This window comes from Diadema antillarum, unplaced genomic scaffold (genome assembly GCF_040938485.1).
Source record: "Diadema antillarum isolate AM-2024a unplaced genomic scaffold, OU_Dant_1.0 seq00000454_RagTag, whole genome shotgun sequence".
Taxonomy (NCBI): Eukaryota; Metazoa; Echinodermata; class Echinoidea; order Diadematoida; family Diadematidae; genus Diadema; species Diadema antillarum.
The window spans coordinates 675,618-691,112 of NW_027271426.1; the positions used below are offsets into that span (position 1 = coordinate 675,618).

Below are 15,495 nucleotides of genomic sequence, written 5' to 3' on the forward strand. Positions count from 1 at the left end.
TTCCGCGGCAGCCATTCCCGCAAGAGTCCCAGGCCAGCATCAGCACAGGGGAGTGCTATACAGCGAAGCTGCGCACGAACAATTTTAACATTATTTTTGCTTTCCTCCCCCCCCCCCCCCCCCCCCACACACACACACCAGTTTTTCTTATAACTTATGACTATAAAATTATAAGGCAAAGGGTCTGGAAACCAGACTAGACTCCGTCGTGGATGATTATACCCTGGGGCCAAATGAAAACTGAACTTTGAGGCATTCAAAAGCAAGTTATTATCTATTATCTACGTTCATCATGTATGTCGTCTTGCTTTAGAAAAAAAAACCCTAGTGCATGACCTTTATAATCTCTCAACAAATTGTGCTAGCTTGAAATGTGTTTACGAGTGTATTACCGTTTGGACGTGGCTGTAGTAAATCACCAACGACAGTGTAAAATGGCCAATGGCGCCGAAAAGTCCTTACTAACTCTCGAAGACTTTAGGCTTCGTGCCAAGGAAGTTTTATCTCCAGAAGCTTGGGCATACTATGACGATGCGACTGGACGAAAAGTGACCTATCGGGCCAGCTCGGCAGCCTTCGACCGGTAAGCGTCGCCTATTCAAGAACCGTGCCATAGCTTGGATACATAAAGTGTGTTTTTTTTTTAAGGGAACGCAAACCCAAAGAGCAATGTGGATTGAGTGAAAGCAGTAACGTTAGTAGAACACATCAGTGAAAGTTTTGAGGAAAATCGGGCAATCGATGCAAAAGTTATGAATTTTTAAAGTTTTGGCGTTGGAACTGCTGGGTAAGGAGACTACTAGAGGTTATGACGTATGAGTGGACTACAATATAAAGAAAATATAAAGGGAATTCAATAAAAATTCATTTTTCATGAAAATTACACATTCCATCAAGTTGATACCGACATATGTTAGGGGTAACACTCATTTCCCCTGCTTTCTGTAAGCGGTTAGTCAAATATTCTTTCATTTTGCTAGAAAAGTAAATTTTTGTGGAATTCCTTTTTCTTTAAATTGTTGTCCACTCATACGTCATAACCTCTTGTAGTCTCCTCATCCAGCGTTTCCAACACCAAAACTTTAAAAATTCATAACTTTTGCATCGATTGCCCGATTTTCCTCAAACTTTCACTGATGTGTTCTACTAATGTTAATGCTTTTACTCAATCCACATTACTCTTTGGGTTTGCGTTCCCTTTAAGTCTTCCTTTTAAACACACAACATATAGACTTGCAGTCAAATAATAGTATTTTCCCGTAGGCTGTTGTCATCCTTGATAGAATAGGTGTGATCTGTGATTTAAAAAACAAACAAACATATATATATATATATATATATATATATATATCACAAGCCTAATGTTTTTCTTTTGTGGTTCTATTTTGGGTTGTCGTTGTTGTTGAAGGAGCTTTCTACATGAATGTAGCATAACTGGAGTGGACATGATTTGAACGCAACATTTACGATAAATTCAAACATGATCGACGAATAGAAAATAATATGAAAGGGCGGATGAAGTTGAGAGACAATAAGCTGGCGGTAATGTGCAGACATAATTGTTGGTTATACAAATGCAGAGACAATAAGCTGGCGGAGCAGTGGCGTATCTAGGGGGGGGGGGGGGGCAAGGGGGGCACGTGCCCCGGGCGCCACTCCTTGGGGGCGCAAAAAAACGAAAAAAAAACGAAAAAAAAAGAAGAAAAAGAAAAAAACGAAGAAGAAGAAAAAAGAAAAAAGAAAAGAAGAAGAAGAAGAAGAAGAAGAAGAAGAAGAAGAAGAAAAAGCCCGGAAAAGGGGGGGGGGGAGGGAGAATGGTGGAGGCCGGGGGGGGGAGAGAAAACCAAATCAAACAAGATAAAAACAAAACATGATGATGACGCGGACAAAATGACAATGTTTATTGTGTTCACACAAGAATTCCATGTTCTGTCAGCTGAAACACAAAAATTTTCGGCTAGCTCGCTGCGTTCGCTCGCCAAAATTTATATAAATAAAGAAGGTAAGAACAAAACGTGATGACGCGGACAAAATGACAATGTCTATTGTGTTCACACATGTCATTTATTTTTATATTTAGCAGGCAAAATGTTTCACGGAGCAGCGGCTGCAATTTCTTTAGTTCTGAAGCGATCGCCAATTGGATAAAAAAAAGGCGCCAACGGTTTCCAACATAGTTACGGGAGGGGGGCGCAAAAAAAATCAAGCAAGATAAGAACAAAACGTAATGATGACGCGGAAATATGCAAATTTCGGCTCACTCGCTCCTACAATTTAGAGTATTTTTTTTTCAAGTCCACAGTTTGTTGGTATAAATCGTTATCTATAAGGCCGTCACTATATCTTGATTAGAATTGTAAGATTAAATAAGCAAAAAATGACAAGAATTCAATGTTTTGTAAGCTGAAATACAAAAATTTTCGGCTCGCTCGCTGCGCTCGCTCGCCAAAATTCATGAAAAAAGAAGAAGATAAGAACAAAACGTGACGATGACGCGCACAAAATGACAATGTCTATTGTGTTCACACATGTCATTTTATACTAAGCAGGAAAAATTTTACACTGAGCAGCGGTTGCAATTTCATTCGTTAATAATTGAAGCGATCGCCGATTGGATCAAGAGAGGACGCCAAAGGTTTCGAACATATGCGGGGGGAGGGGGGGGGGCGCAAAAAAAAAACAAATCAAAAAAGATAAGAGCAAAACGTAATGATGACGCGGAAATATACACATTTCGGCTCACTCGCTCGTACTAATTTAGAGTACTAGTATTATAAGTCCTCAGTTTGTTGGTATAAATCGTTATCTATAAGGTCGTCACTATATTATCTTGAATAGAATTGTAAGATTTGATTAGCAAAAAATAACAAGAATTCCTTGTTTTGTAAGCTGAAATACCAAAATTTTCGGCTCGCTCGCTGCACTCGCTCGCCAAAATTTATCAAAAAAAAAAGAAAAGAAAAGAAAAAAGAGATAAGAACAAAACGTGATGACGACGTGGAAATATACAAATTTCGGCTAACTCGCGCGTACTAATTTAGAGTACTTTTTAAATTCCTCATGCAGTTTGTTGGTATAAATCGTTATCTATAAGGCCGTCACTATATCTTGATTAGAATTGTAAGATTTGATTAGCAAAAAATGACAAGAATTCCATGTTTTGTAAGCTCAAATACCAAAATTTTCGGCTCGCTCGCTCCGCTCGCTCGCCAAAATTTATCAAAATTCATTACATTTAAATTACCCTTTGTTTATTTACTTTGTTTAAAGTCCCTATACCGGGATGGGGTTGAGGTTGAAGACTTTTTCAGAAATTAGGGGCGCAATATTCGCGCTTGCCCCGGGCGCCGTTTTCCCTTGATACGCCACTGCGGAAATGTGCAGACATAATTGTTGGTTATACAAATGCAGAGACAATAAGCTGGCGGAAATATGCAGACATAATTGTTGGTTATACAAATGCAGAGACAATACGCTGGCGGAAATATGCAGACATAATTGTTGGTTATACAAATGCAGAGACAATAAGCAGGCGGAAATGTGCAGACATAATTGTTGGTTATACAAATACAGAACAGGGCATAACCAGGGAGGCCCACCTTTTACTTCGTTCGTTCCTCACGTCCTCAATCAGCTCTACGTTATGCCAGGCCCACCTCCCTGGCATAACGTAGAGCTGATTGAGGACGTGAGGAACGAACGAAGTAAACGACTGCTTTTGGGGGCGTTGTTGATATCATTGCCCCAAGGAATCTCATCTCTAAGCTGTGTCATAGCATAGAATTCTAATCCCAGCCCAGGCATGATTAAGACTAAGTAAAAGTAGTCCCTATCTGTTCTATTAGTAGTCGACATAAAAACTGGTCGGGGATTGGTCACAATGCAATCACGTGACTAATAAAACGAAGACAATATCATGTCAGGCAGTTTGACTGGATGCTGACACGAGGCGAGAATGAAAATGATATGCATTTGCTTAGACAAGACTATTAAGGTAAAACACATTTCGCCTTTATGAAATCTTTGAAGGCTTCCGTGGCGGTAGAACGTTGGGTGGTAGAAGGCTTAACGGTGCTCCACGTATAGATGCTTTCTCTGTATAGGCCCTTTTTCAGGGCCAAACATATACCCTAGAAAAAATTACGTGCTGCACCGTTAAGCCTTCTACCACCCAACATTTAGCCTTATCTTAAGTATGTTATAACACTTGCAGAGTCACTGGGAGTTGGTATTTCTATTGCTTTTCCTCAGTGCTGCACGGTTTGTGGGAAATCAAACGCCACAGGAGTAAACGTTGCATAACACCTACAAATGACAATATTCTCTATAATACCACATGGAGCTACTCCATGATAATACTATCCTTCGTGCCCCTCATTGCAACCTCAACAGGCTCACCGCAGCTGCCTCACTACACACACATAATTATACCATGTCTATGTCGCTAACCGCCTTCCCTTCTCCCCGGGCTCCCCTCTTCTCGTCCTAAGAGTCTTCTTTTTCTAAACAACAGTTCTTCTAAGGTAGCGTCATACTATCCCGAAATAGACACAAGAATATGGAAGTTTCAGTTTCTCACGAACCATCGCCTCGAACTTGGTTAATACAAGCCAATCAACGGTCGAAGCAAATACGATGCCTACAGAAGGTCAGCCGACATCCGAACTACACTAAAGGGGTTACAATTGAATCTATATCGTAAAATGAACCATCGCGCAAGATCTTTCAGGCTGTTGCCGAAGATATTAATGCCGTTGCTCACGAAGTTGCTGCCGGATCCTGAGAAACTCAACTGGCGATCATGCACGATGGCATAAAATACCTTTACGAATGACCCCTACTGTGCCCACAGTTTATACAATCTGAGCCGAATGTGAACATTTCCTTTTTTGTGCATGTATCCATCTTTGCTCAATTTCTGGACAGCGCTGTTGCCTGAATCATGGACTGCATACGCGTGGTGTTACCGCAAACCTCGAGTCTCTCCTTTTCTTCCTCATATCAAGTGGTCTGCATAGATCCTGGTGATTGGTCACAATGCAATCACGCGATTATGTATCGATGATAAAAATCGTTATTTATTGCGAGCAGTAACGGCACGTCAGGTAAATATAATCCAGGAATTTGACCGGCTGCCGACGGGGCGAGAATGGAATTGCCGTGGAGGGCAGTCATGTAGACCATAACACACGTACAATGGGCTTGTCTGTTGGTGTAATTGAAGACTTGACTGTCCCATGGGAGTTATATGCTTTCCCCTTGAGACAATATTTTCCCGCAGCCTTGCTCCCATCGGGAAAATAATGATCTCTTGATGAAAATACAACTTCCACGGGGATGTCAGTATGCCTACTCCACGAAAAACGCAATGTCTCGGTAAAATTCTGAATAAAATCAAACGAAGTTTTGAAAATCAATTGCGATCGCGCTGGCCAAACCAATTCACAGACTATACTATCTGTGAACAACTTGTCGTCTGCGGTGCCATAGACGTTTGCATTGTGATCGCATGATCGGACAAAACTAAATGAATAGTGTCACCGCCATTTTGAATCGGACAAAACTAAATGAATAGTGTCACCACTTTAAATATCGTGCAGTGCATAGAAGCCATGTTTGTACAGTAGGTCTACATGTGCATACATACTCCTACGAACGAGGAGAGGACAGTTTAATAGTACTATGAGTAGGCTGAGGAGGTGGACTAGCATTAAGGGCGATCTAGTACATCCTAGAATTCATGATCTGCTTCCGGGAGAAAAAATTCAAATTATTCATTATCATAATACCTATCATAATTATGATCACTTTATTCATGACTGGTGTTTGAATGGACAACAAGATAATTATAGTCCCTTAACCTTCCTGCCCACGTCTTTGTACCTGTTTGTTTTTGCATCAGCTATGTGATCCGACCTCGCATTCTTCGTGACGTCACAAAGCGTTCTCTTTCCACCACGATCCTTGGTCAGCCAATTAGCATGCCCATCTGTATCGCGCCTTCAGCGAACCACCGCTACGCGCATCCAGAGGCTGAGGTAGCTACAGCGAGAGGTACTTGTTCTAAAAAAAAAATACGGGGGTTTATTTATTCTGTTGGCTTGTTCACTTCCTTGCTTGTTCGTTTGTTTGCTAATACTTTGAATATCATAACGAGGCGAGGATAATATTTTGCTGTCGGGTTTTCCCCAAACTTTTACTGATGTGTTCTACTAATATTGCTGCATTCACTCAATCCACATGTCTTTGAAGGTGGACATGTCCTTTAAAGATGCAATTCGAAACAGGACACAAGATTAATACTTAACACGATCGGACATCTAATCTAGCGGGGAGCTGCGATCTAAAAAGGTGCACTTCGAAGCAATGACAATGGAAAGGAAATATGCTGATTACTAGTATATCTTTATGTTGATGGTTCTTGTCCTCTGCACGGTTGACGCTGAACATTGTTGATCGAAACGAATTCTCGTATAACAACCTTTCCATTCGACTGATTCCACAGGAGCTACAGATGCTGATACGCTCTACACACTCTCGTCGTTGGCCAACGTTAGCATCGCTGAAGTCGGTCGGAGTTCCGGTTCCGGGTTGAAATGGATGCAGCTGTACCTGATGAAGAACCAGGAACACACCTTGCACATAGTGAGAGAGGCGGAGAAGGCTGGTTTCCAAGCCCTTGTCTTGACCGTGGATCTACCTGTGATCTCAGACTACTCCTTCCCCGTTACCGACGATAGCGTGACATCCAGATATTACAATGATCCATTGTTGAGGTATCCTTCTGTTCACGAGGAGCTCTTTATCTACTGTATATTTACCGATCACTCATATTGTGTTCACACTATGTTTCTCACACTGTCACCTGGCTGTGGGACACTGTACGTGTTCTTTCCAGCAGGGTATCTGTCATGAGTTTTGTCATGACTTTTGTCATTCTCTATTTCGATGCCATTACAGAGTATAGGTGATCTATTACCACTTAGGGGCTCTGCTAAACAAAGACAGGGGAAAAATGAAGACTGTTAGGATGATTATGACAATCAAGACAACGTAAGTAAGGTTATGTAATTAGATATTCACTTTCCATGTATCCAAACTCCACCGTAACTCCACAGTGACATCATAGGCAGTGCTCATATAGCAAATAACCAATTATGTTTCTGATCCCTTGTAGCAGCGAATATACTATGTATACTGCGTGTTTATTCAAAGTAATGATTCTGATGAGTAGAAATAAGTTTGTTTGTTTGTTTGATTTATTTTTCTTCCAACACAATTTCATACATAAATCAAAATCATTTTTAGTAATATCACATGGAATATCAGTAAGCAGATAAGTACATGATTCAAAGAAGGAAAATCGATGTGTAAATTAATTTCATTAACAAATTATAAATCGTATTACCAATTTTCCAAATAATTATCTGAGAAATTATGCGGAAGAAGGACTGCCACTATAAGCAAAAGCCTGAGCACGTGGCAATTATATTGTTTGCGGAATGGAGAAGTACTACAAAATATAAAACACTGTAAAAACATTATGTTTTTTTATATTCCTAGTGCATAGATACGAATAAGAGTAACGTGAAATATGATGATGATGATGATGATGTATGATGATGTTGACAGGGTATGATGAAGAAAAATGTGATAATGAAGATGAAAGTGATAGTGGTGATGCTGAAGATAATGGGAATGAAATGAAATGATAGCCACAGTAACATTGCGTATATTTATTGTAGTTTTAAACCCAATTTACAGGAAAAGAAATGTGATCAAACAAAACAAAATATATATTCAAATGCTATATTCATAGATTGTAATCTGACAGTAATGTAGTTTTCAATCTAGCCTTGAAAGAATATAAAGTTTTACATGATTTAACATAATCTGGGAGTGTATTCCAAAGATTTGGTCCATTATGTCTTATAGATTTTTGTGCAATTAATAATCTGGGATTTACTAAATGAAAATTTTGCGAATTACGAGTGGGATATGAATGAACGGTATAATTCAGTTTAAAAAAATCGTGAAATATGTTTGGAAGTAAGTTGTTCAAATACTTAAACATAGAAAGCAAAGAATGTAATGTATTTATATCAAATATATTCAGTGTTTTTAACTGATAAAAAAGTGAACTGGTGTGGGCTAAGTATTGTGATCCAGTACAGATGCGAATGGCTTTCTTTTGTGGTAAATAAATAGGGTTGAGTTTAGTTTTTGAACTTGTAGCCCACACTATACATTACAATACATAACATATGGTAGGATTAAAGAATTGTAAAGCATAAAAAGAGTATGTTCAGGAAGATAACTTTTCATCTTTGAAAGAACACCTATATTTCTAGAAATACAGGTTGTAACATAACGTATACGATCATTCCAGGTTAAGTTTTCATCAATAAAAATGCCTAAAAACTTAATAGAACTTTTACGTTCAAGAAATACATTATCAATCCTAATATTATTTACAAGATCATCTGTAAGTGCTATTCAAATTACCGCTTTTTACAAACTTCTGAGCAATCACTTTCTTTATCACCATTATCCCATAGGACGTTAAGTGGCCCTATATAAAGGCGGCTTTTTGTTTTATTTGTTCTTTAGACCGGTCAATCTTGCCATTGACCTGCCGGAAGTGAACGAGGCTATTCGATCGGGCGACACAAACCTTCGACTTTATTTGGATACCCAATGGCATCGACCCATGTCCTGGAATGACATTAAGTGGCTGAAATCAGTCACGTCACTTCCCATCGTTTTGAAAGGTATTCTTACCGGTGAGTCTTCTTCTATCCCCGAAAACCATGCTTCTATAACAATGACGCAAAGACATTGTATTAATTCCAGGGCTGGAAATGTGTTTTGGAAGATGGCACGACATTTGCTTCTGTGACATTTGCTCGGTTTATTTTCTCCAAGAGAAAGACTCAGGGTTATAAAGGGGATAGGACTGTGATATGATTTGGGTTTAGTTTGATGTGAGGATTAGAATTAGGGCGAGGGTTATATAAATCATGGATAGATGTTTGGCATATGAGCGCGCACATATTTCAAGGGGATGGTCTAGCTTTGGTTGAGCTGGGGATTCAAGATTTAGAGTTCTGCAAAAAGGCCAGATTAGAAACCACTTAATGAAACATAAAAAAGCATACAATTCTAAGATGAATTAAATGTTTATTTGATTAAAATCGTTTATGAAATAGCTGTGATATCCAGAAACAAAGATGTCCCAATAAAAGGTTGGGGTCTCTCCTATTGTTAGGATCACTTTGTTTTACTCTTTTTTTTTTGGATATCTCAGTCGTTTCAAAACCAGTTTTCATCAAAATAGATAAACTCAAATAAACTTTGATTTCCTCTATACATGCTCTTAAGTATGTCATATACGTGGTTTCTAATTATCTTTCAAGAAGTTAAAACCTGAATCCCCATCTCAACCAAAGCTATGCAATTCATTTACGGTAGAATGAACCTGGTCTCTGAGTTCGGGTTCTCTTTTTTGTTTCGATGAGGTCAAGATGACATACAAGGAAAGTTATGCCATTAAAGCTGTTTCCTTTTTATTGGTCTTTGCCTCTGTTATTGCTGTGTGCATGTATTTTTTTTTTTCTTGGCAGACTGAAAACGAGGCCGATGTCTTCCATGATGACAGTGTATTGAAAGAGACGTAACATAGACTCAATAATACCTAATATCAATCGCAAAGTATCCGTTTTGTCATGTTTGTTCGTGCTAAAAGAGGTCTGAAATCTTCGTAATGTTGCTGCACATCTCATTTACTATACCTCATCAGAGTCTTCATGTTAAAGATTTATTTTGCCTAATTTCCAGCATGTTACAATTGTTAATGCAGTGCATTCTGAAACAGGGACCATGCTTCTTATATACTTGTATTGATTTTTTTCTGATGCAGGCGAGGCGGCTCGTGAGGCGTCCGACGCCGCGGTCGCTGGAGTCATCGTATCAGCGCATGGTGGTAGAGCGCTGGATGGTGTTCCAGCTCCGGTAGGCTGAGAAAGGAGGGATTCCTTGACATTTGCTCCTGCGACAATTGTTCCTATGAAATATCTGCACGCTAAGTCAAACATAAATTCTTCCAAAAAACATAACCCTCACCCTGATCTTAATCCTCACTTCAAACTAAACCTAAAATCTTATCACACCCCTAACCAAAAGTCCCTGGAAAAAAAATAAGACTGGAGCAATATTGGAGCAAATGTCGTGTCATCGAGCAAAAAAAAAAAAAAATATATATATCACCCCTTAGTCTATTCTGCCTTCTCTCTGGCTGGTGACGTACTATCACATTCATCTTACTAGCTAGATTTTTCATGAACGCCTGTACCTGAGGTATTTAATTAACATTTAATACATGTCAGTACCTTGCGTGTATGCTACCTCCAAGTCGTAGTTGCCTGGAAGTGTCTTTGTTAAAATTTATGAAATTTGACTATATATGTTTGGTTCGTAGGTTGGTCTAGTTCTTGATGCTTTACAAGCTTAAGTCTCAGTATTTCTTGTACTTTTATATCGCGCATTCAAATTTGTGGTGATATTGCTGTCGTTGATGGTAAAGAATACTTCTACAGGCGAATGGTAAAAAATACTTCTGCAGGCGACTTCCTGAACAGGAATGAGCGACGTTTTCGACAAGTCCGTCCAGCAAGGAGATACTTTCTTGCTACCTACTAAAGTCTTGTGTGGTATATTCCGAGTCATAATTGCAACAATGAGAGCAGCAACCATTACAACCGCGTTTTCATCAACAACCTTATCTTTATTTTCAGTGTCCATTTTTTTCTTCCATTTTCCTGCTCCTCGCAGTCCATTCTCCTTTTCGTCTTCCTCTTCACATTGCTGAATATTAATGATGTTGCTGGAATTGGTTGAAATACACACACACACACACACACACACCTGACACACACACACTTAAAGGGCTGGTCCACCTCAATATAGGGTGACAGTGGATTGGGTGAATACGGCATTATTAGTAAAACACATTGAAAGTTCGGGGGGGGGGGGGGACTCGGACAATCCGTTCAAAAGAAACGAATTTTTTAAAGATTCCGTCACTGCTCGATGAGAAGACTACTACAGTGTGTGATGTCATATGCGTAGAACGATATAAGGAAATATACAAATGTGTATAGAATTTTATAATATTTAATTTGTTGAAGAAAGTGCACATTTCCTCGACTTGTCACTGACGTATAAAGGTAATATCATTCCCCCTGCCTTCTGTAAGAGGCAAGTCATGCGTTCTTTTATTATACGAGAAAAAAGAAAATATGTTCAATTTTCTTTATAGTTTCTTTATATCGTTGTACACGTCATGTGACATAACAAGCTGTCGTAGTCTTCTCATCAAGCAATGACTGAGCAGAAACTTCAAAAATATATTACTTTTGAACGGATTGTCCGATTTTCCTCAAACTCTCACTGATGTGTTCTAGTAATATTGCTGCATTAACACAACGCACATGTTTAGGAAAATGGACTTGTCCTTTAACTATTGTTTCATATCAAAAACTTTACGGACGAATGGTATAACGTACATTTTCTTTTGATTCATTTCCGTTCACAACCTCCTTGCAAGAGAAGTCGAAAGCATTTTGAAGCGATGACCTTGAGAGAGAAGTAAAATCATCTTTCCGTATATACATGTATCTCTGTTTGTTTTTCAATCTCCAGATTGATGTTCTTTCGGAGGTGGTGTCGGCGGTCAAAGGTCAAGGTTTAGAGGTGTATCTTGACGGAGGAGTGCGATGCGGTACTGATGTTCTCAAGGCTTTAGCAATGGGGGCGAGGGCCGTATTCATAGGAAGACCAGCTGTTTGGGGACTGGCTTGTGATGTGAGAACTATTAAAGAATTTTACTTCCTTCCTAATTGCGGTACTAATTCAGTATTAACAAATGTGTGATTGACGTGTAGTCGTACCAGGAGTCCTGGACATATCAAGTCGGCCAGCAGATATTAGACTTGCGCCATCTATTCACGTTAGCTAAAAAAAAAAATAATAATAATAGTATGTATCACAAACAGGGGGGCGTTTCATCAACGAGTTCGTCGGAGGTTTTCACCGACAAATTTGCTATCAGCCAATCAGACGCAAGGATTTCAGTAGCTTTTAACCGTTGTCAGTGTAAATCACTGACAAAAAGTTTCATGAAACGGTCCCCTGAAAAGCCTGAAGAGTCATAGGCATAATCAAATACGTGATTGGTCACGTTATTGTGCTCTGTCCAAAATTGGTAGATGGCTTTTGTAAGCTCGTACGCTGGAACTTTTGTCAATCGACTAGTTAAGAGTTTTTGAGGTTTTGCTGGATAAAGAATTACAACGGTCCCGTACATTGATTTTCTTGTAGGGTGCACCGGGAGTATCCAAAGTGTTGTCCATTCTTCGCAATGAATTCGACTCCTCTCTGGGACTGTCTGGTAAGTCCGCAGGAATGCAAACTCCTGTCATGCTTTTGTTTGTTTGTTTGCTTGTTTGTTTGTTTTGGGTTTTATTGGGTTTTGTTTTAGTATATGTTATGAAATGATTATCTTTCATTTTGACTGAAACTTTGAAAAGTCACAATTTGCAAATTTTCACAAATTTGATGTTAAGGATTTTGTATCAAAAAACATGAATTTAAGCAATCGGAAGTCTAAAGCGAGTGTACAATTATGCAGTATTTGAAATATAAGTTTTTATCGATATACAGACATTTTGATGCTATCGAATGGTGTTTGGACCATTTTTAGACAATGATGTAAAATTATTATTTCTTGTCTTGCATGAAGGAGATATTTCCAATTTTTACCACTTTTCACCACTTTTCACCTCTATTTCTCTTTAATTTTCAACTTCTCACATATATTTTGACAAGAATTTCAATCGTTGAATTTGCTCCATATCACTTCCAGTTTGAAAATAAGCACTTCCGGTCTGGATAAACAGTGGAAGGGGTATTTCAGACCCCATTTTTACATAAAATAATGTGAATTTTGATATATATGTCAATTGCATATATTAAAGTAGTGATTAGCAACTTTTTTCATTTTTTTTGTAAAAAAAAAATATATATATATACCCTAATTCCAACCTTCAACGTTGTAATATAAAATTGAATGTTAAACAGAACATGATCTTATGTTTGCGAAATTTCCTTTGTAATAGCAACAGAAGAAAGCCAACGCATCTATTGTTTATGACCTGAGAAAAGGCGATAAGTACCTTTGAGAAAGGAATTAGAAGATTGCTTTGTTTGTTGTTTTTGTTGAACCGTCATTGATACCTTGTCACTAATATTGTTCCTCTACCTTTCTCTACATCTCTCTCTCTCTCTCTCTCTCTCTCTCTCTATTATATATATATATATATATATATATATATATATATATATTTATTTATTTATTTATTTATCAAGCCAGGATGTACCGGTCCACACGATATTCCAGAGTTTCTAGTTACTCGCAAATCGTCCTTATAAAAAGATTATCCTCTCCGACAGCAGTATGCTGTACATCGTATTATTACAAACTTGCTGCATGTACGGAACTTTTCAGGTATCGCAGACAATAAAAAGATACATATTATCATGTACCAACACTGGTTAGTGTCAACTTTGTATCAAATTTGTATGGTACTTCCACATTAATGTATGACACTATTAAGTATTAAGTAACAATCAAAAAGTAAACTATTTTCACGTTTTAAAAAGTACAAAGAGATTAGAGTGATCGTTTATGCCAGAGTCAGGCTTGAGAGATCTCGTATCAATGTAAGGTATAATATTAAGAGGAATTGGCTCTATTCACAGTATACAACGTTGTACGAAATGCGAAAATTCGTACGAAATTTTTCATTTACCGACCACGTGCGTCATGATATTCGCATATTCCTTGTTACGTTCTACTATTATTTCCGTTTGCCATTTTAGCGAACTTTGCTGGCTCAGAACACATTCATCTACGATGAGCCAAAGTATCGCAGCTCACTTTATAACAATATAACAGCAGCTCAAACTTTGAACTCCTTCAAGAACAAATTAGTATTGTTTCTATTGAAATCTTATAACATACAACAGAATTGGGTTCGTTTTATCATCTCAGTCAAGTCATCATTTATTTAAACATTGAACAATAATGTGCATTCACTTTTTTATTAGAGAAAAAATGTGTTAAACACAAGTCCTCCTCAGATGTTCCTCTTATTGTACCATACATACCATTGTGTCTATTCTCTCCTTCTTTTATGTCCGTTCTTCTGTATTCTTACCAGTATAATTACGTACATTGTTTTTGCAATGTATTCAAGCTAGGTTGTATTTCATCGTTGCTCTTATATCATGGAATCCAGCTTGCTTGCGTCCACGATGGCACGAGCTGCAGTTTCTTTGTCTTCTTCTTTTTTTTTTGTCTTCCCACTTTGATTTCGTATCAGTTGACATTGGTTCGTTTGAGTTAGCTTAATTCACTATTCGCTGTCTTATGTATTTTCTGATGGTTCTATATGGTACAGGCTTTGCTTTTTAGTGGGACCCTTTCTTTCCATTCCCATCCTTAATCAATTTGTACCATATGCATATAAATATTTAAAAAAAACCCACACAATTGTGTTTTCTTAATTTCTTAATCATTGTCACCATGTTCTTTGTTAATTCACGGTTTTTTTTTTGCAATGACAAATATGTTCTGCTCATACATTGTGTACAATTTTTCTATTTGATGGAAATGAAAATAGATTTGAATCTTGAATCTATCATAATATAGATATAATATACACGAATCTATGCAACTTGAGCCCTCCAGTATTTATTGTCTACTTCAGTTTCAGAATGTACTAAACCGGCTATAACGTTATGACTGCTTCTACAATGTATTAATATAGTCCCTGTTTCTCTGAAGGTAACACACTGTTGTCAATTTCTTTGTGATTTAAAATTGTGCAGATTAAATGAATGTAATGCAAACTCGTAAAGAAACGCTGAAATAGGACGTTTGTTCTGGTATACTGTCAAATGTTTGTGTTTAGCTGATTTCTGTTATTTTTGTAATACACGACTTTCCTACTTGAGCATCCTTTTGTGATTTCTGCTTGTTCGACTGAAGATGATTGAAGCCTTTCCATATAATCTCTTAAAGGCACAATTTACCATTTGCAGATGAAACAAAAAGCCAACATTAGTGCTTTAAAATAATTATAAAATGTGAGTTAGGGATAGAAACAACCACTGTAAAAATTTGAATCCGTGTAATCAATGTTAAGTATTGTTAAATACACAAAATGTGAACAATAGTTATAATAAGAATGCTTCCAGACTAAACCGTATACAGTTATGGTTTATTGAGAAAAATGCTGATATTTCCTCACATTTTAGGCTTTATTGCAAAAATTGTATCTGGTAGGATGTTTTGTGATGCAACAGACCTACACATGCATCAAGTGTGATATCTTGAACATTTTTGAAATCACTGCTCCCAAAGGTAAACTGGAC

At 37.9% G+C, this 15,495-nt stretch overlaps 1 protein-coding gene across 1 annotated transcript; it reads left to right on the forward strand.

Moving 5' to 3' along the window:
* The first annotated feature begins 434 nt into the window (after positions 1–434).
* On the forward strand, positions 435–13,488 carry LOC139732859 (2-Hydroxyacid oxidase 1-like). The gene is made up of 8 exons (XM_071643698.1): positions 435–583; positions 5,903–6,054; positions 6,506–6,776; positions 8,611–8,783; positions 9,920–10,011; positions 11,701–11,862; positions 12,379–12,448; positions 13,430–13,488. Exons 1-8 carry the CDS (start codon positions 435–437, stop codon positions 13,486–13,488), a joined length of 1,128 nt encoding a protein of 375 aa, XP_071499799.1.
* Positions 13,489–15,495: the final 2,007 nt, after the last annotated feature.

Coding starts and splice junctions, on each gene's coding strand:
- LOC139732859 (XM_071643698.1), top strand. CDS start 435: ATGGCCAATGGCGCCGAAAAGTCCTTACTAACTCTCGAAGACTTTAGG. Junction 584..5,902: donor AGCTCGGCAGCCTTCGACCG/GTAAGCGTCGCC, acceptor TTTTTGCATCAG/CTATGTGATCCGACCTCGCA. Junction 6,777..8,610: donor TACAATGATCCATTGTTGAG/GTATCCTTCTGT, acceptor TTTGTTCTTTAG/ACCGGTCAATCTTGCCATTG.